General features: G+C 43.1%; 1 protein-coding gene across 2 annotated transcripts in view; it reads right to left on the reverse strand.

Moving 5' to 3' along the window:
* Positions 1–5,168: 5,168 nt before the first annotated feature.
* The window catches only part of LOC308080436 (transmembrane protein 131-like), a 44,257-nt gene continuing 23,959 nt past the window's right edge, over positions 5,169–25,466 (reverse strand). Inside the window, exons 17-41 of one of the 2 annotated variants that reach the window (XM_080422318.1) lie at positions 25,312–25,446; positions 25,071–25,175; positions 24,637–24,723; positions 23,544–23,696; positions 23,251–23,326; positions 22,471–22,585; positions 21,532–21,682; positions 20,405–20,514; positions 19,591–19,657; positions 18,902–19,053; positions 17,624–17,766; positions 17,015–17,201; positions 16,390–16,575; positions 15,132–15,293; positions 14,339–14,673; positions 13,160–13,332; positions 12,671–12,795; positions 12,426–12,556; positions 11,558–11,716; positions 10,949–11,090; positions 10,011–10,132; positions 9,107–9,194; positions 8,904–9,010; positions 7,917–8,086; positions 5,169–6,947 (exon numbers count right to left, since the gene is read on the reverse strand). In XM_080422318.1, coding sequence (XP_080278444.1) covers positions 6,435–6,947; positions 7,917–8,086; positions 8,904–9,010; positions 9,107–9,194; positions 10,011–10,132; positions 10,949–11,090; positions 11,558–11,716; positions 12,426–12,556; positions 12,671–12,795; positions 13,160–13,332; positions 14,339–14,673; positions 15,132–15,293; positions 16,390–16,575; positions 17,015–17,201; positions 17,624–17,766; positions 18,902–19,053; positions 19,591–19,657; positions 20,405–20,514; positions 21,532–21,682; positions 22,471–22,585; positions 23,251–23,326; positions 23,544–23,696; positions 24,637–24,723; positions 25,071–25,175; positions 25,312–25,446 — 3,894 coding nt within the window. In that variant the 3' untranslated portion in view covers positions 5,169–6,434. The remainder of the gene's footprint in view (positions 6,948–7,916; positions 8,087–8,903; positions 9,011–9,106; positions 9,195–10,010; positions 10,133–10,948; positions 11,091–11,557; positions 11,717–12,425; positions 12,557–12,670; positions 12,796–13,159; positions 13,333–14,338; positions 14,674–15,131; positions 15,294–16,389; positions 16,576–17,014; positions 17,202–17,623; positions 17,767–18,901; positions 19,054–19,590; positions 19,658–20,404; positions 20,515–21,531; positions 21,683–22,470; positions 22,586–23,250; positions 23,327–23,543; positions 23,697–24,636; positions 24,724–25,070; positions 25,176–25,311; positions 25,447–25,466) is intronic. The other variant, XM_080422319.1, reaches the window with a different exon arrangement.

The raw sequence follows: 25,466 nt of genomic DNA on the forward strand, positions 1-25,466 counted from the left end.
ACAGATGATCGCAAAAGCGAGGACGGAATCAAACAGCCCAAAAACCACAGGATAAGAACATATCGCTGACAGCAGTACCACTTACTGCTGGGGATCCGATCCTATTATAGCCAACTACCGCGTGGAAACTCATTTACGCCCGGGCGAAGATGAGCCCTCTAATCCCATTTCAGAAAGGCACAGATTTGACAACACATTAACACTTAAACCCCATAGGTTGTTGAGCGGAGTCCATCAGGGCGCTATACTAGTACCTTTTCTATTTTCGCTCTACATTAAAAAACCTTCGCTGAAAATAGCTGATCAAGCGACATGAGCTTGTCGATCTGCTATTTTCGGCGAAAGCGTTTCCCACAATACGGATGATGCTGGGGTTTAAGTGGTTAAACTACTCTGCAAGCTAACCACTTGATTCTTTTTTTTTTTAAACCAGGTAATCAGTATTAGACCACAGGTCGTAGATCGTGGCAATAGGAGGGGGGTGAGTGAAAGGCCTGCAGGGAAAAATGAGCATTCGCGTAGAGCTCTAGAATTGAGCCCGGTCGCCCCCGACATCATAAAACGTGACTGATATCTGCAAGTAGATCAACTGTGATGTCAGAATGACGCGTTCAGTCTAATTTTGTTTTCTTTTTTCTTCAGTTGCCTCGTAGTTAAGTACATATGACAATGAGTGGTTGGCAAAGGGCCTGGTTGACAAATGTAATCATTATTCCGAGTGACTATCTTCTGTACGTCAACCGTGCGTCATTCATAATGTATATGAAGGCCCAGTGACACACACTATGTGTGAGCATCAGACACATCATCAAAAATAAGTACAGTATTAAAGAAGGTGACTCATTTTTGAGGCACCGGCCAACTCGGGAATAGCCTGGTAAACCCTCCCTCCGGAAATCTCATTTCTATTTGATTCCCAAATAGAAATGAGATTTCCGGAGGGAGGGTTTACCAGGCTAACTCGGGAACGATTCAGGTTGGGAAATATATAACAGCACCCTGTTATGCAATACCCGTTATACCGTTTCAGAGTACTGGTTCTAACCATCTGTCTGTCCGTGTCCCTTTTGTGCCATATACGGAGACGTCTGTATCTGTGTCTGCCTGTGTCCCTTTCAAGCCCATATATGGATATATCTATATCTGCCTGTCTGTCCTTGTCCCTTTGATGCCCATAAATGGAAATCCCTGAAGTTATCAGTAACTGGCCATATATGGGAATGCCCATATATGGGCATATGGGGGGATCAGCGGCTCTGGAAAGTCCTTTTGCAGTGGTAAATGTGTGGAGAATGTCTGAAGAGCGCAAACTGACTGAAAAATGGACTGAGTAAATAATCAAATGGCAGGTGTGGGGAATTTGCCAAATCAAGCTTAGGCTGGGGTTGCCATGGCAATCAATTGGCTTATTTGGGCCACGGCCAGAGCATTTTCTGATGGTTCTGGACAACCGCCTATCCAACCAACTCGACGCCGGGCACTGCACTCCCTCGGGTCGGCGGCGATGCGCATGCCGAGTTTGAAGTGAGTCGATCAGACGGTTCTCAAGATACCTGGAGTACAGACGTACCTATAAGTACAGAGATTCCTTACATTTATTGTAAGATAAATACTAGGAGATTCAAATGGCATACTGTGTATGTAGGTTATACAGTAGGTGGCCAACCAAGATAAGGCATTTGAAATGTCTTTTTGCATACAACAAATGGTACCATTGGTATCATTTGTACAGTCACAAGAGACTACAATACACGGGGAATCGGGAATTGCCATAAGGACTAAATTGGGAAAAAAAAAAAAAAAAGCTGGCTATGACGTTGAAAGATGGCTCATCATGATGTGTGACATTCCGCAATATATCCATGATGTTTCAACGGGGACATTTCAGTCACTGTGTGGTGGTGAGATGATCACAGAAAAAGCTCTATTGAAGGGGCTCCCAACCTTTTCTGGAAATTCTTGAAAGCATTCGCGGCCCACACATCTCACAACTTAATTCGGCTGTGTGGTCAGATGGGTGGGCTGTTTATTTTTTATGACCAAACAATCGATTGGATAATATGGAATTTTAATTCCTATTTATTGGTATCACAATGAAAACACATTTTTCAAGGCTTTAAAGAAAAAATGCCATGATATTCTTTTACACTAATGTTTTTTATATAAATGTTATATTATCAATACAATCGAATCGTAGTGTTTTGCCAAATATTTGGGGGCCCTCTTGACACCAGTGGGCCCTGGCCCACAGATTGGGAATCGCTGCCCGATTGACAATAACCGCTATCTATGATGAGAGCATGGGATCCGACAATGTCACAGGCGGCGGCACCAAGTCTAATGAGCTTGTTAGCGGCGTCCAAGGATGATTTCATGGCCAGGTCACCTTCTGGCAAGCCTCTGTCATACTAAAAGGGTCACAACTCTCCCATCCACCCTCGCCTCACATAAATTGGCTCGATATAAAACACCATTCTAGCTTATCATGGAGCATAATGAACTGAAAGCTATTCTCCTATCAAAGGCCCTCTGTGGAATAGGCTAATGGGATGATCTGAGGTGGCGTCTAGTGATTCTGATGCATCCTGCTTTCCAATAACACACTGCTGACACTGGGCTTATCTTCAGTTTTATTGGGGATCCAGACAGTGTTGGGGGAGTGAGTAGCTTAAACAGCCACAGAAGCAGCCGGATTCTGCCGCCAACTGTAGGACTAGGTGTGAGGGTATAGGCTAATAGTTCTCCATCTCGCCCTCTCTGTTTCAAAGACTCACTGGTTGCAAAAAGAATAATGGCTGCCCAAGTTAAATAAAGGCACACATCAGACATGTCCCACTTCCGCCTGGAACACTGCAATAGTTGTGACGACTTGACAGATGATCGCAAAAGCGAGGACGGAATCAAACAGCCCAAAAACCACAGGATAAGAACATATCGCTGACAGCAGTACCACTTACTGCTGGGGATCCGATCCTATTATAGCCAACTACCGCGTGGAAACTCATTTACGCCCGGGCGAAGATGAGCCCTCTAATCCCATTTCAGAAAGGCACAGATTTGACAACACATTAACACTTAAACCCCATAGGTTGTTGAGCGGAGTCCATCAGGGCGCTATACTAGTACCTTTTCTATTTTCGCTCTACATTAAAAAACCTTCGCTGAAAATAGCTGATCAAGCGACATGAGCTTGTCGATCTGCTATTTTCGGCGAAAGCGTTTCCCACAATACGGATGATGCTGGGGTTTAAGTGGTTAAACTACTCTGCAAGCTAACCACTTGATTCTTTTTTTTTTTAAACCAGGTAATCAGTATTAGACCACAGGTCGTAGATCGTGGCAATAGGAGGGGGGTGAGTGAAAGGCCTGCAGGGAAAAATGAGCATTCGCGTAGAGCTCTAGAATTGAGCCCGGTCGCCCCCGACATCATAAAACGTGACTGATATCTGCAAGTAGATCAACTGTGATGTCAGAATGACGCGTTCAGTCTAATTTTGTTTTCTTTTTTCTTCAGTTGCCTCGTAGTTAAGTACATATGACAATGAGTGGTTGGCAAAGGGCCTGGTTGACAAATGTAATCATTATTCCGAGTGACTATCTTCTGTACGTCAACCGTGCGTCATTCATAATGTATATGAAGGCCCAGTGACACACACTATGTGTGAGCATCAGACACATCATCAAAAATAAGTACAGTATTAAAGAAGGTGACTCATTTTTGAGGCACCGGCCAACTCGGGAATAGCCTGGTAAACCCTCCCTCCGGAAATCTCATTTCTATTTGATTCCCAAATAGAAATGAGATTTCCGGAGGGAGGGTTTACCAGGCTAACTCGGGAACGATTCAGGTTGGGAAATATATAACAGCACCCTGTTATGCAATACCCGTTATACCGTTTCAGAGTACTGGTTCTAACCATCTGTCTGTCCGTGTCCCTTTTGTGCCATATACGGAGACGTCTGTATCTGTGTCTGCCTGTGTCCCTTTCAAGCCCATATATGGATATATCTATATCTGCCTGTCCTTGTCCCTTTGATGCCCATAAATGGAAATCCCTGAAGTTATCAGTAACTGGCCATATATGGGAATGCCCATATATGGGCATATGGGGGGATCAGCGGCTCTGGAAAGTCCTTTTGCAGTGGTAAATGTGTGGAGAATGTCTGAAGAGTGCAAACTGACTGAAAAATGGACTGAGTAAATAATCAAATGGCAGGTGTGGGGAATTTGCCAAATCAAGCTTAGGCTGGGGTTGCCATGGCAATCAATTGGCTTATTTGGGCCACGGCCAGAGCATTTTCTGATGGTTCTGGACAACCGCCTATCCAACCAACTCGACGCCGGGCACTGCACTCCCTCGGGTCGGCGGCGATGCGCATGCCGAGTTTGAAGTGAGTCGATCAGACGGTTCTCAAGATACCTGGAGTACAGACGTACCTATAAGTACAGAGATTCCTTACATTTATTGTAAGATAAATACTAGGAGATTCAAATGGCATACTGTGTATGTAGGTTATACAGTAGGTGGCCAACCAAGATAAGGCATTTGAAATGTCTTTTTGCATACAACTACCCCCCCCCCCCCCACACACACACACACACACACACACACACACACTTTTAAAAAGTCCAAAAGGCTACATTATGGCCCCAGCTATTTCATAATGTGCTGGTGATCCATTGTCAGACATATACTGCCATCTAGTGGCCTACAAGAGGAGTGACATGTTCAGGGAATGTAATGCATTGCAAAAGGGCAGCACATGATGACTGATTGCATCACTACAGAGAAGTATATTGCTCATTAGCAATAAGAGACTGGACTAGTAGTATTGTTGCTACAAGTGGATGCCTTTCTCATGCAAGCTTTTTATTTGTAAGCTTTATATGAAGGGTTGTGCTTGTGTGATTAGTCCTAAGTGGATTCTAATACATCATGAATACATTATAAGGCTTCATAAAGGTGCATATGATGCATTATGCCTAAGCAGAGGTGGAATACATATACACACACATTTGCATGTGGGGGGGGGGCGCAAAAGTCTGAAACAACAAAATGTGGAAAACTTTAAAGGGTCTAAAAACTATTCACATGCACCGTTTATCATTTCAATATATAGGCTTCAGGATAGATATTTAGATTTCAGAATAGAAATAAATCTCACAATTTTTCTTGTTTGATGCGTTTTAATAACTTTTGAACTTGTTTTTTTTAAACAATTTTAAGCCAAGATAAAGGAGCTGAGACTGTGGCAGAAATAATAACATCGGAAGGACTTAACAAAATCCCATGAAAAATTTAAAATAACCATGACATGAAACCATGTCAATTTTAAACATTAAAACCAAGAGTCAGCTTTAAAATAACTTCTCCAACCAATTTGGGCGAACATACAAAACTTAAAAATGCATTTTGGCTTTTATATTATGATCTTTTAAATTATTTGAGAATGAGACTTGAAATGCCAGCAATGTGGACATGAACAAAAGAAAACTATATATTTAAAACTTCAAGTGTTCCCCATTTCAGAAAAGCCAGAGGTGCACTCTAAACTGACAGTCTCCAAGATTTCATTTTTTTTCCTTTTCCAAACTTCTTTGTCCAAATAACATTGACTTCAAAACATAAGTTCTTAAAAGCAATCGTCATGTCAACATTTCTTACATTTTCTTTTTTTTTACATTTTGCTTTAGCTTGCTGCCAAGCACACATCCTCTAAACAAAAGTTGGATTCACTTGTGTCCCTTTTGATTTCGAAATTCAAAAACAATTTCAGAACTGGCTGCAACCAGAAGTGTTGCAGTCAAATAAGGTTTTCTGTGTAGCTATGAATTTGCCACGGTGTCAAATGAATAAATAACTGTCTTGTGGTGACATTTTTAAATTAGCATTTTCTTTCCTACCTGCTTGTGTAGGGGTAGTCCTTTACAAATGGAGCCCAGCGTACAGAAGTAAAACAAAACTCTGTGGACCCAGAATTCTGAAGGTCTTCAATATAGCCGGCTTATCAGGTACCCGCTTTTACCTGGGCTCCCAGGATAAATGCTGTTAGGGAGGGTAGAATTAAATAATAGCAGGTTCAAATCATCACCTCCCATCACCACAAAAGGAGGCAGAAACATCTGAACCTGGATCAGTGGGGAGAGGAATTACCTTCATGTCCCCATATCCTGCATCTTTCACAAGTACAACGCACTTCAACGGGCGAGGGCCGGGTTCACCACTTTTTATGTGGAAAAAACACACCTTTGTTTTTTAGCTTTTGTTTAGATTGACATGGAGGAGTGGACAAAGCTCGTACACAAAGACCAGACGTGTAGCATGGAGACGCTCGGCCACAATCGGCCTCATACACGCAAATGCACAAATGCAAACAGGCACACACACACACACATACACACACATACATACGCAGGAAGCACGTGAGCTCTTTTAATTGCCGTTGTCTGAGGAGTCGGGCCACGGCTCGGAGCTGCGTCGGCCGAAGGTGGGTCCCCATGTGCTCCAGGGGTTGTAAGTGGGGCTCAGCTTGCCAGCTGAGTCCCGCGCCACCAGCGAGGGGGCGGGACTCCGGCCGTCCACACAGCCCATCAGGTCGGCCAGGTGGGAGGAGGAGGAGGAAGCCGCAGACGGCGGGAAGACCGAGGCAGAGGGTGGCGGCGGGAAGGCCGTCACAGAGACCGGCGGCGGGAAGGCAGAGGGTGACGACGGGAACGATGTCGTAGAGGGCGACGACGGGAAGGAGGACACCGAGGGCGGTAGGTTGAAGGTGGTCGTGCAGGGTGTCGGTGGGAAGGTGGAAACAGACCCTGGTGGTGGGAAAGAGTTCGCAGAAGGTGGCGATGGGAAGGAGGCGTGCAGCGGGGCTGAGTCCACGCTCGTGGACCAGATGGAGGGGCTGAAGGGAGGACTGGATGACCACAGGCTACTGCTGCCCAGAATGGTCTAGAGGGGGGGGGGGGGGGGGGGAGGTGTGGACAAGACACGGATAACAGTTACGTTTCAATTGAACTGTTACTTAAAACCCATTAAGACCTGGAACTGTGTCATTTTTAGATTTGAGCTAAAAAGCATTATTTTACACTTTAGGCTATTCAAAAATAGCAGATATACAAGCTCATAGCGCGCTACGAGCTTGTAGATCTGCTATTTGCTATCTGCTATTATTTTTTAATCGTGAAAATGTGTGCAAATCTTCTGAATATATATATTTTTAAAGCGAACATTTTTAACTCAAATCTTTGCTTCTGGGGGTCCCTGGAACAAAATATTTTGATGGGGGTCCGCGGCCAAAAACATAATTTTGGGGGTCCTTGACATGAAAAAGATTGAGCGCCACTGATATAGAAACATAGGTTTTTCAGAAAACTGTTGAGATTTAGGAGACATGTACAATCGGCTTCAGGTCTCAATGGGTTAACACTATTCATAATCATAACAAACCCTATATACTTTGTTGACTGGGATGCCCCAGGGGTCTAGAACTTGGTCCCCTCCTTTTTTCCCCCTCTACACCAAATCTCTTTGGCGAATCTAACATATCCAAAAGCTCACGAGTCGCATTGCAAAAATAGCTGATTTAACGACACACAACGTGTCGCATCGTGACGTGTAGTTTGGTAAATTGCCCATTTAATTCAAGTATAATTCGGGTGGTTATGCCAACTGATCCAACTAAACACCAAATGGTCATGGTAACACAGAGGCTATTCACGAGACATGCACTGTCGACACGGGAAATGACACTGCTCACTGACTGATGACAAACTATGTTTTTTAAATGTCTGTCTTATGGTAGACAAATTGTTTACCAAATGACAAGCTATTACATACAGTAGTGAGTGAGTGAGTGAGTGAGTGAGTGAGTGAGTGTGTGTGTGTGTGTGTGTGTGTGTGTGTCTCTCTCTCTCTTACAGTGGCGGTGGTGGTGGTGGTGGTGGACCTGCGGGGCCATGGTTCCAGAGGCTCGCTGGGCCACATGGAGGTGGGGGAGGTGGAGGTGGTTGCGGGGCGAGAACCGCGGCCGAACTCGGGCCAACTCTGTCGGGGCTCGGGGCTCCTTGAAGCTGTGATTCCACTGAACACTGTGACAGAAGACATTAATAATTAATAGTGAGTGTAAGAATAAGAAGTTAGCTTTACAATGTAAATGTAAAGCATTGACAAATTTAAAAAAAGAGCTTGTGCACTCAACTCTATTAACAACATCCACATTGAAACATATTGGTGATTCCCACTATGTTTGTGGATATGCTTCACTGAAAATTCACCGTCTAATGGGGACCACACACACAGTATGATATCAGCAGTCTTAGTACCCTCCGAGACAACATCGTTCGTCAGAAGCATCTTGGGTCATTCAGTGTGAAAGCATAAAGGGCAGCCATCTACAAGCTACCCCACACTGTTGTACACTATTACCAAGTTCTGGCTGTCAGAAAATGTGGGCCATGTTTGCAGTGTGGCAGGTGCTACCCGTTATACAACAAATACTAACACGTAAAAAATATCATCGTTTGTGTTACAGAATCTGCCAGTTTTACTGGGAAACGTACTGCAAAACATTTACAGATTTCATGTGTTAAAGCACAAGAATCAATGCCTATCTGCTAGTCTACGTGCAGACAGTTTCATATATTATATCCCTTAGGAGAATTGCAAACCTGTTTCATCAGGATCAGGTCCAAACTCTCCTTTCCTTTCTACCCTTCCCACTATATTGAAGTAAAGCAATTGGCCCGGCATACTGTACGTCTGTCAATGTGATAAGTAGACTCTACTCATGTAATGAACGTGGCCAAAATCCTGCTGTCTCCAGTGTCATGTAATTCACGTTATGCCCACTAGATGGCAGTGTAAGCACATCATTGTGCAGGTGCAATATCCAGTGTCAAATCTTACCCCCAGACAGGTTGAAAAGGGGACTCGACCCAAAGGCTGAGAAGGGGTTGCTCAGACTGGGGCTCCTTCCATTCTCAACGGGGCTGAGTAGTCCAGGACTAAGGAAACTGACACATTCAGCCAAAAACAAACAAAGGTCATTGACATCACAATATAGATCTATTTCAGCATGTGTTGAGCTGTGAGGACGGCCTTGAACTCACCTGTCTGAACAACAGTCACCGTCCAGAGGTGACACGTGGCTGAGCCCAGGCCTACACACGGCGGCCCCTCGATTGGAACTGCTGCCCCCTGTGGAACAACAAACAGCAGCAACAACACAGCACACATGGGCACACTTTAACACACTTTATGTACTCGTTACGTTTTGACAGTGGGAAAGGTTGAGAAGAAGAATTGGAAGATGATGAGACAGGATTAAGCAGGGTTTCACCAAGAATGTTTTTTATTTTATATGACTTATTATTTAATTTTAGATCACTGAGAGGCAGAGGGGAGAAAACAGAGGTGGGTTTCGACCTCAGATAGGGTTACATGGGAAACCTGAGTGGGGTCGTGACCATTCACATCACGTCATTAGATAAACGTAAACAATGGTATTTCCCTGAATACTATAATGAAATGGTGCTGTAAAGCGCAGCAGGAGATAAGGGTCCCTGTAAATAGTTTGGATTGCGTGTTCTTCCAGTTTTGGTTTACGTTCTAGTATATCGAGTTGACAATTCTAGAGTCCCATTATCTGAGATAAAAGTTCTTTAGAGGTTTATTTAGAGCTGATAAAAGTCCTAGCTAAAGATTGGTGTCTGATGCTAAATATACATTTTCTGAGCGTCAATTTCCTACAATTTCCTACAGGTAGGACGATAAGGGAATGTTGGTTAAATTGTAGTGATTTCCATTCGTTGATCACAGATTGCTGGACAACAAACAGACTTTGATGCTTGTTTCACCATTAGACAAATGTAAACAATGTAGCTTTCAAAAAGATACTTGACAAATGTTTGATTTAGGCAGGCAATGCATTCAACATGTTTATTAGGCCTCAATGACACACCCAATGAATGACAGACCAGGAAAACAGATCCTATCCGCAGGCATGGCACTTACCTGGGCTTTTGTCGTATCCTGCAGCCACAGCAGCAAATGTGGGGTTCCCATTCTGACCGGGAAGTGACACTGACTTGATGAGTTTGCTTTTACTGCCCACAGGAGCTTTAGGCTCCACTTCACTGAAAACAAACCACACGGTAGATGTGATTATGGACGATGACTCGAGAAACCGTTTACACATTTGTCTTGAAAAAGCAATGATTGACATGGATTTTTTTTTAATCCATTTTGTCTCACCACAACATTAGCAGTGGACGAGTAGGACAGATTTAGGAACATCTGGCCTCATATTCCAAAAATAGCCCCCACTCTATCGTCAGTGTTCAGGGAAACTTGGAGGAGCTCCATTTAAAACATACACAGATTTGGACAATCTGCTGAATGACATCACAAGGCCTAAAATATGTGACCCCTGCAGATGTTTTAATCAAAGGCTTTCAAGGAGCATATCAGTGCTTTTTTCAAGTTTTAGCCCACTGACTGCAAATCATGTATATTTTACATTACTGCTGACCATTTTACCAAGCATACCAGTGTTTGTATTTTAGTTTTTGGAATAACTACCGGATTTCCACTACATTTTATTCAAATGTGATAAACTCAGCTAATAAGAATGATTTGTTTCACCATTAAGAAGCCATGGACATTCAAATTATGTCTGTGAAACTTTCTTTTCTCCATGGACAGACTTTTCAAACCAATCCATGCTTTTAACAGCATTACCACCCAACAAAAAAAGTACTTTCTGCAAGTTGTTTTTCACATAGTACTGAAATGAATGAAATCCAAAGGCTTCCTGAACTGTAGGCAAATGCATTTTTAAAAAGATGATGGTATGCTTTGGAAAGGTTTCAGCATGTACTGTATAATATACAATGTGATTTGTAGTCCATGTAGTCTAATGAGCATACAATAAATTATTGTAGTGGGTTTACATTGGGCTATAGCTTGAAGGGCTGCCGGAACCACAGGTGGAGATTCTGGCAGAGCCCGGTGGAGGGGTCCCGATGGGTCTCTTCAGGAAGGGGTCTGCATTTATCGTCTGCATGGAGATCTGCTGCAGGCTGTCCATTAAGCCTGTGGAGAGCGAAAGATGTCAGTGACAGAGCTGAAGCTGCCATTAAAACAAATACAGTGCATCTTACCCACATGAACCCCATCATCCCTATTCTAGGCACGTCATAATACTGTAGGCAACATTCAGCGACAACAGCAGCTCTACAAGCTCACAGCGTGGCACTGCGCGTTGAGAGCTTGTAGATCGGCTATTTTTATCGAAGAGATTTGGTGCAGGGTGTAAAAAGGAGGGGGCAAAGTACAGACCCCTGAGGGATTGGGGGTTTAAGCGATTAAAGATCCTGCCTATTTATTAGTCTCACCATTCATTAAGTCATTCATTCATTCAACTCTGTACAGTTTTTACACACTGTGATAACCTGTCTTTCTTTGAATCCTCAGCTGACCGATTGGTATTCAAAGTGTGACGGCTGCAGCTGCAGGGTTTGACCTATTGATCGACAGTGAACGATGGAGCATTCACTCACCACTGCTGCTTTTGCACAGCGGTACACAGTCCCACTCCGGAGGCGGGGAGATGTTGTTCTCTCCTTCTGATCCGCTGCTGCTACTACTGCTGCGGGGCCCTCCGGCCAGGAACTTGGACAGGGGTGAAGGACGAATGTCATCCAACTTCCCACGAGGCACTGGGGGATTGGGGCGAGGCAAACAGTCACCAACATTTACTGTTCAGGTTCTGCATGAGAGTCTACTGTGCTGCCAAGATGATAGAACAGCACAAGCTGCAACATTATGCATTTTGCAATGCAAATTTTAATTAATCATCCTGTTTTGTTTTGTTTCGCATTAATGAGCCATTTCATGGAAGTTCGATCGGTGAATATTTCTAACTCGAACGCTAATAACAAGCAGAATGAAACTGGATTTCAGTTAACTACTGTATCTCTCTCCAACCACCCCGGGAGGAGGGGCGGCTCCACTCATCTTCAATAGAAGCGTCATCAAAACGTCCACTTGCTGAATGTAAATTCACCGGACAATTACCGGGCGCATTCAGATATAGAGCAGTTTGAGCCAAATCGGACATTACCCAGACTTAAGTCAAGGGTCCTACCCGCATAAAATCCGTTGCATGTCCGATCCTACTGATCCGGAATGTTGTGTTCATACATACAGCCCCTCTGTTTGAACTCTGGAAAACTTCCATAATACAGTGCATGTCTGAAAGTGGCTTTACTCAGTATAGTATACAACTACAAATGATCCAATGAGGCTTTAATGGTATAGACAGTTAGACTGTTCTAAATGTATTTTCTTTCACAGAAACAACACAGCTTCCTGGTTTTCTGTTCAGTATGGCTTAAAAACAAACAAAGAGAGAGAAGAGAGACTGACCTCTTGGTATTGAAGGTAAAACTTTGGTATTTGCTGATGAAGTGCTGGCTAGTGCATTTATAACACTCTTGGAGGAGGTAAACGCCTTTCTCTTGTTCTCCAGTGGGGTGACGTATGGCAGCTCCAGTGAACTGGGGGTAAGAAAAGAAATTAAAGAAGAATTAGTCTAATAACGGTGTGGGGTCCCAGTCCAGTCTTTAGCTATTGATAGACAGCTGAATCTCATGAGTAAAATTGAGGCCAACCTTGACATTTGGCTCTTTTCCTTTGTATTGACTGGCTTCTTGTTCTTGGCCTTTATTCTGTGCTCTGTCATTTCTTCTTTGTCCTTTTCCAGTGTGAGTGGTCTGCCCTTCTTGTTAGCCAGCTCCTATATGGAGGAAAGAGACCTTATAGAGTGCATGCAAATAGTGCCAAGAACCCCCTACCTCAAACGATGTACCGCAGAACAAACAAGTCAATGTTTCTTCTGTGGTAGAGTGTAGAATAAGTCAAAACACTCTAATCAATGTCTTGAACAGACTTTATACTTTTCTCCCTCTCATTATACATTTTTATTCCCTAGAGAGGCTGCGTTCTGTATTTATTGATCACTGTAACGAGGGCATTTCCCTCAGCTTCTTCCACCCGGATTTAAATATAAGTCGATGGCCTGATTTCACTGCTAAGAAGACAGGCAGACATTCAAAACAAAGTGCTGCCTTGTGTTCTAACAGCACCGTGCCCAGCGTTACCTCTTTGAGGCTGGCCTCCGTGTCCGTGTAGGAGGCTTCTGTGGTGGTGGAGGAGCTGTCCTCATTGTCCTCCCGCTGCACCTCCTCTCCCTGAGCCTTTCCCTTTGGCCTCCCGTCGGCCTCATCCGCCCTCTTTGGGGTTTTGGGCTTGCGTTGTACCTTCCCTTTAGCTCCTGAAGAGAGGATGAAGTTGAATAGTTAAGCTGAATGAGTCCAAATCTGACATTAGTGATTAATAGTTGAGCTTAACTCATTCAGTGCCACTGGACGTCTAAGACGTCCGTTTTAACACATTGAATGCCAAAAACGGTCCGGACCGTTTTTGAGGATCCAAACGAGAAGTGCCGAAAACGGTCCGGACCGTTTTTGACCCAATTCTATTTTTATACATGTGGGCCACGTGGGGCGCTAAAACGAAACTTTGACATCACCCAAGGAGTTTCTGAGAAGAAGAGGCTGGATCTGGCTCCATGTCAAAAATCCTTCCGGTCGGCGTTTTCAATGTTATCTCCTTGACTAAAAGCTTAATATCTCCATTTCTTTTTAACGTGGTGGAAACGAGCCGTTTTCGATCGGCGTTCACGCTGCAATGGAGGATCGCGTTAGAAATATTATTGTTCCAGGCGTTAGTCGGGACCCTCCGCCGTCTCGCACGCACGCTTTGTTTACATGCACTTCCGCGTCGGGGCTTCTACAGCACGAAACGTATAACGCAAGTGGATGGAAGAAATGCAGGCACTCAACGTATAATATTTTAATAAACCTCTGGCACCCAATGTGTTAACATAAGCCCTGAGTGCCACTGGACGTCTAAGACGTTTATTTTTTTGAAAAAAAAAATCAGAACCCAAGATATCATGATTTGAAAATATTCTGCTCCATTCACTCTTTGTTTAACTTATTACTGAAAAAGGCTGTATCTCGGCTCCTAAGCACTTTTTTTTACAATGAATTTTGGCTCTGGCACTCAGAGCCAAACTTCCATAAATAAGCCGGGCACTGAATGAGTTAAGACTAATTCTGACATCAGTCTGAACACATGCTAACACAAACACACACACACACACACAAAGGTTAGGCTCACTTTAAATAAACAGCTCTGAGACGAATGCATGTATTGACAAAAATAACTATGAGAGAAAGTGTACTGCTAACCAGTACCACCACGTCCTGCAGTACCTTTGCCCTGAGCACTGGAAGCTGACTCCAGCTCTTCGGCTATGATCTCCGGTCTGTCCAGGTCCTTGTCCATGGCCTCCACGAGGCTGGCATACTCCTGCTCCTCCTGCCCAGGGCTGCATCCTCTGGCCAGGAGAATCGGACCCTGTTGGCTGGCTGTGGAGCTGGAGCTCTGCTGGGGCTGTTTAGAGGCTGTGGTTCGAGCCTTGCGGTTGGTGATCTGGTTTGGGGATTGGGTGCCTTCGGGGGCTTTGAGCCCCACCTGAGACGAGGAAACCAAGGGTTGGGTTGCGGAGCGGCTATTACCGCCTCCTCTGGAGTTTCTTGCGCTTGACCTAGTGAGAGGTGGAAGATGAGACATTACAAAATGAGGATGATAAAAATGCTTAAAACAAAATGCTGGTATGGTCCTTTAAACAGCTCAGGCAAAATACACCAACAACTTAAATATCGTCTCTGTCGGGTGGAAACCTCATATATCCAAACATTTTCAAATAAGAAAATAACAAAAATAGCAGATCGATGAGTTTGGTAGATCTGCTATTTTTTATACTTTTGTGTGAAGCTATAGTGTCATCAAGTAGGGCGCTAATGTATGAAAAAAAGATATATAATATGTAGATAAGAGGTTTCTGCCTGACAGCAACGATATGTACTGTATATATTCTATAATATTGACAGTAAATAAATAAAAGGGAATCCCTGATATTATTTCATCAGCGTAATACAATTGTTTTTATTATTTTTTTGAAGATACCAGTTCATTCATCCGTAAAAGGGTTGGGACACCTACTGTGCGTTGCTGTTCTGAAGCCGCACTATTTCCCTGAGGTCAAACGGTTTGCCCGTCTCCATGGAGGTGGCGGACGACTCAAAGCACAGGCGCTTCTGGAACAAATCCCAGATACCCAGGGCCTCTAGGTACGCCGTCACCACCACCAGCAAGAACATAGAGCTACAGGAAAGGAAGGGAGGGGAAGGGAATCAGATAAACTACTATTCCATCCAAAAAACACAAACACCGCCTTGGTGCTTCCATTAAGACCTGAGGCAGATTCTACAAATGCCTTCTAAAATCAGTAGTTCTCACACTTTCAAGATTTTTCAAAAATGTTTAAAAAATAGCAGATGTACAAGCTCGCAGCACGGCATGATGTGACGCGCTGTGAGCTTGTATATCTGCTATAACTAACAACTACGTTTTAATGGATTAACGCTGCTATTATTCGCACCACCCAAAAGGTGAAAAAAACATTACACATTACAGAATAACATTTTCAGTGTTAATTTAACTCTGAGCGTGTACAAACGTTAACGTACAGGTCCATTTGGTTACATGTGTACATGCTTTGAGTTACAAATGGATAAATTAACACATGAGGATTTAACGCTAAACTTGAAAACAAAGGTGTGCGTGTATGTGTGTGTGTGTGTGTGTGTGTGTGTGTGTGTGTGTGTGTGTGTGTGTGTGTGTGTGTGTGTGTGTGTGCAGTGCAGTGCAGCAATGTACAAACACTCAAGAGTGTTACCAGATTGGTTTGGTTTAACTTGTGATGTCTTTGCTAACATCCCAAATACCCCTGATGTCGTTTTTGTTGACACCAGTCACAAGGAGGTTCTGATTCTGGAGGTGGGCTGTGTCTTTGATCTATACATGGACCAGGCTTTCCAGGATAAGCATTCAAGTACCAACCGCTACTGAGAATCATAACAAACCTTGGGTACAGATGCAGATTCTCTGTGCTCATATTTGGAAGCCTGTGCCATGTATATAAGCGGATGGCCTAACAATCGCTGGCATGACAAAAAGCAAAGCCAAACAACTTGCGAAATATTGCTCTGTTTCAGCTGTAATAGGCAGTTTGTGGAGGAGAATGTGCCATGTGTATCCTTAGGTGCCATGAACTATCAACCCTGTTATATTAGTTTCCCTGTAAATTAATTGCAATTTGTGGATTCAAATAAAGAATTAAAAGTGTGTGTGTGTGTGTGTGTGTGTGTGTGTGTGTGTGTGTGTGTGTGTGTGTGTGTGTGTGTGTGTGTGTCCTGACCTCATGGTGAGTGAGATGAGGACGTACAACTCCAGCTCCCAGGTGGGTCTGGGGAGGGTGGTGGAGCAGGATGCCAGCATATGGTAAGGCAGCGAGGCGTTGAGGGAGAAGACAAACTGAGAGCCCCCCGCCGTGGTCAACTTCATCTCTCTGATCACCCTGGAGGCCGTGAAGTCCGGTGTGAAGCTGGGGGGGAGAGAGGGCGCACACCATCACACACATTAACAACCCACAACTCAGAAAACGGATGATTCGCTGAGTGGTGTTCGTGCATACGAGAGGTTATTACTTGATAGGTTGTGTGAACACACAACGAGCACAGAAATGTATATAAAGAAATATGAAATATATAAACCACTCAAAACATATACTCTGTTTACCGGGTTCCCCTACTTCTCGTGTTGTGAGCTTGTACATCAACTATTTCCACCGAATGTTTGCCTATGACAAGCCCAGAACAGGGATGCTAGGGCTCATGTAAACAACAACAAGGAATTCAACACCAGTGAGTCATAAGCACACTGGCTCTATAAGGACTGATCAAGTTGCCCTGGTTGGCAAGGTGTGGTGTATAAATAAAAATCCCTAAGTGCAAACTACACATGATAACAAGCGTGTTACTTACAGAATGAGCAAGTCTCTTGAGGCATTTGGTTGTAGGGAGAATTCTTGGCAATTGAGCACTTTGAAGCCGTATCCCTCACACGGGCGTCCGTTTATTTCTATGGATAGGATATCTATTTGCAGCTGGCCCGTGTTCTCCATCTTGAACGATCTCCTGAGGGTGAGGTTGGGCTCCCTTGGTTTACTTTCTGAGGACAACAAACAAATCGTCTCACATGTCTCGCGTGCTTAGAGATTGCAACTGGATAATCAAATGACAGGCCTGTATTGGGGGATATTGTTTGAATGAAGGTTATTACAAGCCAATGTAGTCCACAACTTGATTTCTGTTTTGGTACTGGTTATCCATCCAGTGCAGTGGTTTTCTAACTTTTTGTGCCAAAGTCGAAATCTCAATTTGTCATTTTGACAACGAATGCCTATAGCAAATACCTTAGTTTAACCCTCCTTAACCCGAGAATTCTTTTTTTGAACATCTATTATTACAGTCCGTTTCGACGGCAGATCTGGTTTGTTAATAATGTTTTGATATTCTATTATGTAGTGTATCACAAAAATATTTACATGTGATGGATTGTGAGGATCAGCCCGTTAAGGCGGAGATACTTACTGTCTGTGCATTCTTTTAGATGAGACTCAACCATCTTAAACCTGAGGAATCCCCCAAGGCCAGGGGACTTGCCTCCCAGTTTTATGCTCTCATAGCACCCGCTGCCCTGGACTACCACAAACTCAAGTACCGTCAGGTTGTTCCTGCACGCACGCGCACACACACACACACACACACACACACACACACACACACACACACACACACACCAAGATAAAAACACAGGAGTTTATGACAACATTCTGTAGTGACAGTTTTTCTTGTTCATAGGTTTTCTACATGTTTTTAAAAGCGTCTGATGAACTTTTAACCTAACAACAGCGTATGCATGTTAGTGCATGTGGATGTGTTTTTGTCACACAAGCAGTGTCTCACGGCCAATGTAGACTGTCTGAGTTGTCTTTGCACCCGTTAGTTGATCCTTAGTGGACACCTTAGATTTTATAATGTTTTGTATCCTTTTTATCAGCCTTTATTACAACCTCTTCTAGCTCTTCTAGGGTCTAGTTCAATTGTATTTTTCTCCTTCTCTTAACCACAAACGGTTTCAAATCCAGGGCCCTGGTAACAGGTTTCCTGCTCTGATGCACCTGCAGTTGGAGTAGTTGGCTTAGAGCAGGATGTAGTCTGTGACGTGCACTGCACATGCTGTGTGGGCAGACATCTATAACTTATTTAAACTTTGACTTGCACTGCAATCTTTGCTTCGACTGTCATAAACCGTTATGCTTGATGCGACACCTGGAGACATCAGCTGATTATAACATCTCCCTTACCACCTTGCTCCTTGTCTCCGGAATCCCTTGTTTTGGTTATCACAGAGTTAACTCACTGGAGTTCTTACATTTGTATAACAGTAATTTCTGTGCTATGGTATTTGGCGCTGCTTTGTGAGAGGACACTTTACTGAAAACCAAGCAATTTCCTGTCTTTAAAAAGAAACACGTTTAAACTTGCAAGCACATTCAAGGATTTCCAGCATCTGTGTGAGGACTGTGTTCATTAACATTAGTGGACATAAATGATCCCATCTGTGACCTATGATGGAAATCCTGCTTCAAGTTACCAAAGACATAGTTGTATAATCAACTACTAAGACCCAAGAAGAGACTATGTGCTCAAAGAACAAAGGCTACATGAGTGCTCTCAAGAGTTCAAAAGGTGACAACTCCAGTCCAGATGGCGAAAGAGGTGCTCACAGAGTCAATAACTGTTCATAGATGAAAGCTCTTAGGTGAACTCCAAGCACACTCAGGACGAGCAAGGGACTATTGTTACCTGAACATGAGCAGAGAGGTGACCGTGTGGTTGCTGATTGGAGAGAACTTCACTGTCAGGGTTTTGACTTCGTCTGGCTGCAGGGGCAGGTTATAAACATAGGGCATACGTGACCCCTCCACAAAGCCTGCCTTGCTTCTGGGCACAGCACCCTGTACAGGAAGAGAACGCTGATGAAATTGTGCGGTATCGGTGGGACTTCTGCACCTTTGCATAGGCTAATAACGCAATGGGCTGACAAAAGGGCAAAAGCCTAGCCCCGTTTAGATAGGGTTGATCTGAAAAAAAGTGTGAATGCGCATGCTGAGACTGAACGCGTGTTTCCTTTGTAAGACCATCTCTATTTATGAATCTACACAGACTTGCATGAAATTCTACCACTCTGTTTAACCCATTAAGACCGGGCACGCATCCGTGTCATTTTGGATTCAGCAGATATACAAGCTCATAGTGCGGCACTCGTGCCGCCCTATGAGCTTGTAGATCTGCTATTTTTGAAATGTTGAAAGTGTTGATCATAAAGGCAGGTTCTCAGTATATATCATTATCAAACTACTGTCCCATACAGCTAAATATGTCACATAGTTGCGTGCTTTCATAGTGTAATATTGTGCTGTTGGAATGAAAGTAAAAACCCCAGATCTGCCGAGGATGAATGTAAGATAAGGGGTGGGAATTCTAAGACCGACCTGGTTTCCGACGACTTGAAACTCCAGTGTTCTGGGGCTGAAGTGGGGTAGCCTCTCCAATGGGAACCTGACATGGAACAAGGTAAAGTAAACAGAACAAGCGTAAGGGCCACATACCAGACTTTCATCCGTCTAAAGCAGGCCTCGGCAAGTCAGTTTGGCCTCGGGCCAATATTTGTCTAAACCATTAGATGGCAGGCCAGAAGATAATTAACGGCTAGTTTAAGAAATACAATTTGTGACAGATCACCACCTTATATACAATAATATCTAGCTTTGAAAGTTGATAAAAAATATGTGTGGTCTAATATAACTGTGTATAATAAAAGTGTCCAGGTGCAGATAGAAATGCTTGTGTCGTCATTTTGTGCAGGCCACATTTGTCAATGTTGCACATACAGTAGAAGGACATATGGTTCATTAAAAAGTGAAAAATAACATTTTATCTGAAGCCCTTTCTTGGTTCAAGGTCTCCTCTTAGATACGGAGAGAAACCAGGTGTTACAAGTGAAAAACAAGGGCCCCGTTCTCTGCCAAACACATCACTGGAAAATGTTTCCTTTAAAGTTATGGTAGGGAGGCCCTTACTGTGTAACACATACACTGCTGGAAAGATATTTCTTTTCCATCTTATCTTCTCCCCAGACAATTCGCAAAGTGTACTGTGGTTCCTGTCACGGCCAACCCCCACACAGTTGGCCTGGGGAGGGTGTAGACTACCATGTGCCTTCTCAAATACACCAGCAGCTTCTTCAACTGTACGCCATGAGAAGGATCTTGTCTTAATCTCGCTCGTCTTTTCACCGCCACTTACATTTGTCCGAGCTTCGCAGTGACAGAGCAAAGGTTGGGGTAGTGGGCAAGAGGTAGGATCTGAATGTAGAGAGGGCTATCAGCTGGATTCTCCAACACCACCTCAACCTCCTAGACAGCACAGAGAAAGAAAAAGATATTTCACCAAACTGATTTTTACTCAATTTCATTTGTTGCTTCCCCTTCAACCTGTGTCATTGTATTTCCTGTTTTCAGTAAATAAAGGACATATAAAACATGGAAGTACGGTGTTGAATTCATGAAGTTAACACCAGCTCTATGTTGAGGTGACCTTGACAGATGAAGCCTGACGTGACTCATTAGAACACTCACAGCATTGTTCAAACTCGTCTCTTCTCAACAGGGGCAGAGTAAAGACCTATTATTCCCTCAAGGTTCAAGATGGTCAAGGACTGCTGTACCTCCCGAGTCCACATTAGCGTACACAGTACGACTCCCTCAAGATCAAAGAAAGACTCTTTGTCTCCATATCGGGTACAGGATAGATGTATCCAGTCCAATTAAAATGAATTCAAAATACATTTAATCCAATTATACAACATCTGAAATCCCCCTACTATTGCCTTGAAATTGTTCCAAATATTTCAAATTGCATGGCCTCAGAACTACAAATTGTAAACACGTCTGTTCTGTCAGGTTTCTTCCCACTGGACCTGAAAACTGGCATCATTAATGTAGACATATCATTAAGAACATTTAGAACAATCATAGGCCCTTACCAAAACCTACAGTTTTTGAGTAAAATCATTGAAACACTTTCAACAACTGAACAACAATAATAACAAGAACCATAATTATGCAGATGACCACACATTTACATAACCAGGGGAGGGGGCTATATTATACAATACAAGCACTAAGTAAATGCATTGAACAAATCAATGCGTTCACATTAGCATACTATGACTCCCGAAAGATGAAAGGACTCCTTCCTGTACCTTGTGAGCCCACATTAGCGTACTAAGATTCCATCAAGATTAAAGATTGTGACTTCTGTTGTGTTCTTGGCTCTGGGTTTCTTATCACATACTACTTTATATAAGGTTCAGTCAGGTACTACAACAATTTGAATCTCATGAGAGGATCAATTGGGGGTGGCTCACTTACCGAGGAGCTGTTAACACTCGTGAGGGGGAAGAAGACACCAAGTCTCCCATTATCAGAGGATTTGATAATGGAGGGCCACTTCAGCTGAGCAGACACTCTGGTCTCCACGCTCTTTTGGAGGTCCGCATTGGCCTCGAACGTCGCCTCGGCCCTGGTGAGAGGATGGAAGGACAGACAAGTAGGGAAGGAAGGTCTGGGATGAGAATCGGTTAACGAGTGTTGTACCACCCCCCCTCCCCCCCAAACTTCAAGAGGTGTAGTCTGGTGTTTTGCAGCATCTAAACCTGATGGTTAAACTGGTGTTCTAGCCCTGTATTCAAAAGTATGAACTGAAAGGCTTGTGCTTGTACAGCTTGTACAGTGAAGCAAAGACTGAGTTCAAAGACAATGTTTCAGATTGGATTCTACAACTGACTTTGTTCAGCAACCCCTTCTGATCCCTTTTACCAGACCTGAGATTCAAAACTTTCTTGCCACGTTCAACATTTTTTTAAATATATTTGTTATGCTTTTTTTTGTACATAGTGGTATTTTTTCTCTGTATTTTTACTTGAACTGTTTGGTTGCTACTATATATGTCTATGAAATTAAAGGACCCCAACGGAAAAAAGTCCGCAAGGACTTTTTTGGTCGGACCTTTTAGACAGTATTATAAATGTAACAGTGTTGTTTTACATTATTTTGCCTAATACAAATTTCAATCAATCAATCAATCAATGTTCTTTCATAGTACTGATGTCTTCAGTATTAATCTACACAATGTAGAAAATAATAAGAAAAACTAATAAAAGGAAAGTGGTACCATATGAAATACACATTTTAAATTGCATGTTTCCAAATGACCACATATCTCACTCTCCCTGTTGCAAAGTGCCAATACACTACATAATAATAATGCAAAACAACAAATACATGTTATGTTTATGAATTTATACATACGTATATTGTTGACTTTCGTCCAGCTCTGCCCATCTTTTGCTCAGCGTTTGAAATAAATCCACATCTGTGTCCCACATATCCTCCTGCATGACCATCCCTGGTGGCCGCGCCTCCGCTGTAAACAAGACAGACAAACGGTTAAGCTCTCCGCAGAGCAACAAGGGCATGGACGAAGGTAATAACAAGAAAGCATCAATTGCAATGGCTTCCAAGTCGAGTACATACATCTATTTTTCATCATTTGTTTAAAACTGTAATGGCAGAATTGGTGTAGCTTTCAAAATTACTTCAGACACACCTGTGTAGGTGAGATTCTCCATGTATATTTTATTTGGTTTTGTTTGCACATATTATGTGTTCTGATACAATTCCATAGTTTCATTTTGTTTTGTAAATAATTTCAATCAAAACAATGTAATTGATTGCAGCAGCCACATTTTGTGTAGTGATGTGATTGTTTTTTCTTTTGGTATCAATCTTGTTTTACTCAATGTTAAATGCAACTATATGTATCAATCTATTTGTACTCAATGTTAAATGCAACTATATGCATTTGTTTATATACTATACATATCAAACAGGCAATTCTGTAAGCTCTGAAAGTGAGGCTTCTATATAATCCCAGGATTCCACCTCACCTGCACATATTACGAGATATGTATAGTATTGTTTAATATGTTTTAACGTATCTTACATGCATGTGCATAATAACTAAAGAAAATTATATACATACAGTCACACACATTTCATTCATTGTTTTTATTCATGTCAAATACTCACATTTTGGAATAAATGGAACTCCTACATAACAGGAGTCACCGCAGCCAAGGCTGGCGTCAAAATAAATTTTCGCCACCTACAAAAAAAGCCCAAAAAGATTATATTTTACACTGTGTGGATGTGTGAAATATATACATATAAACAGTATATACACAATTATATATTTTTTCCTTTTTCTGTATTAGAAACAAGACCATTTCACCGTGGTATGGGTGGTAAAACTATACAAATGCAAGGTGTGTGTCATAGGAGGTGTTAGCAAAATATGGCAGGTTTTTGTGTGCCGGCGTTACCTTTGACTTGCGTTTGGGCTCCAGCTCATCTCGGCTGGTCTTGAGACGTCTGTAGTAGAAACGCTTATCGTTGCTCACCGAGTGGACGCGGAGAAGTCTGACGCTCTGAGAGAAGGTGCTGATGATGCTGAAACTCTGGTGGACAATTTTACCCTGGGGGAGGGAGAGAGAACGAGACGAGGCAGGCTAGTAATTACAAAAGGGACAGACAAAAGTCCTCATTGGTGGCGCTTTGACTCTTCCATCCTGAGATTGGAAACATCATTCATAAACACAGCAGGACAATTTGATTGATTGATTGAATCAATCAATTTGTCAGCACGAGGTACAGTCAGACATTAAGGCTAACACTTGGGGGACTTGTTTCCATTGTGGTCCTATAAATGACTTAATTTAGACTTGGTGGCTAACATTGCAGTATTTCACAAGGCAAAGATGCTGGTGGATGAAACAAAAACAAAAAATATGTTATCTAGTTTGTATACTACATACAGTATGTAGACACTTTGTAGACACTTAAGTCTGTACTCTACTGAGCATATTAACAGGCCTTAGAAATATATTAAAGACACATGTACTGTATAATAGGCACACAAAAGGTATAATTGACAAACAGACACACTGTAGCAGAGTGAAGATTCATAAGCCTGTACTTCTTCTCTGCCTCAAAGAATAAGTGTAGATTATGATTCATAAGCAACCTTTTCAACAAGAGGCGAGGCCACAGTGGACAGACCTAGCCTGGAAACCAGCCGAATCTGCCAATGCAAAAAAAAATAAAAGAAGAAGCCCTCTGCAGATTTGGTCTGGCCCCACTCGGTTGTGATTGGATTTCGCTGCTGAAGTTGTGGGGCACCAATCAGGGCCCAGTATGCAAATATGGGGCTGGTTTTATAACCAGTGGCATTTATTTTAATCCGCCCCTTGGACATGCAGGTTCCACACAGAGATTCCAGACTAATATCTACGCAGTGTAAGTCTTGCATGTTAAACACATTGACAACATCACTTCCACCTCCATACCAGAAGGTTGGGCTTTTTAAGTCCCCACCTAATGCCCCATCAAGTTTGGCTGCAGTAGCCACACTCTTACCGGGAAAGATGGAGGCAGCACCATGAGCTTTGGGAAGCTGGTCAGCGTGCCAACTGCAATAACCGCTTTAACTGGTATGGTCAATATCTGTGGATTGGAAAAAGACACAAACGGTTTTGAAATTACACTTCAGATGCTTGTTATATGCGTTGCCTGGTTTTATAAAGCTCTTCACACGCTCTTGGATAGAAGAACCATTTTGGAAGGGCAATTGGAAGACAGTACACTGGAAGGGAGTCCATGCTAATAACTAATTTATACTGTGTTGCTCTGCATAAATAGCCAATATTCCATTTTCAGTTTAAAGTATTGTTGCTGAAAATAATACACTTTGGTCGTATGACTTAAATTAGGCTCAAGTGCATGTCCAGAGCCAGGATACATCTGAATCACATTCCTGATACCTGTATATGTTCAAAAACCTCCTTGCATACCTCAAAGTCTGTGGTGATGTGTATGGCCGCATCGTAGAGACCCTCCAGGTCTTTCGCCAACAGTGTGACACGGAACACAGCGTAGTAACCCGAGGCCAGGATCACCTTGGGTGGGGGGTGGGGAATCAACGTTAATGTGCTAAAAGCCTGATTGTGAGAACCGTTTCACCACACAATAATAGCAATGATCTCTACTGATGGGGATTCATGGAAACCAGTAAAGGGGGTGGGGGGGTGGTACCGTTTTATGCGTGGAGGAGGTGACGTTATGGAACTCGCTGGCCCTGGCAATGACATTGGTCCTGTTGCCTTGCTCCGTCTTCAACAGCTCTACGCTCACACTCTCGCCTGTCACCTGCCACGGCTGCAGCACCAGCTGAGAAAATGGAACGGGGA

Source organism: Gymnoscopelus braueri (assembly GCF_963280865.1).
Source record: "Gymnoscopelus braueri genome assembly, chromosome: 24".
NCBI lineage: Eukaryota > Metazoa > Chordata > Actinopteri > Myctophiformes > Myctophidae > Gymnoscopelus > Gymnoscopelus braueri.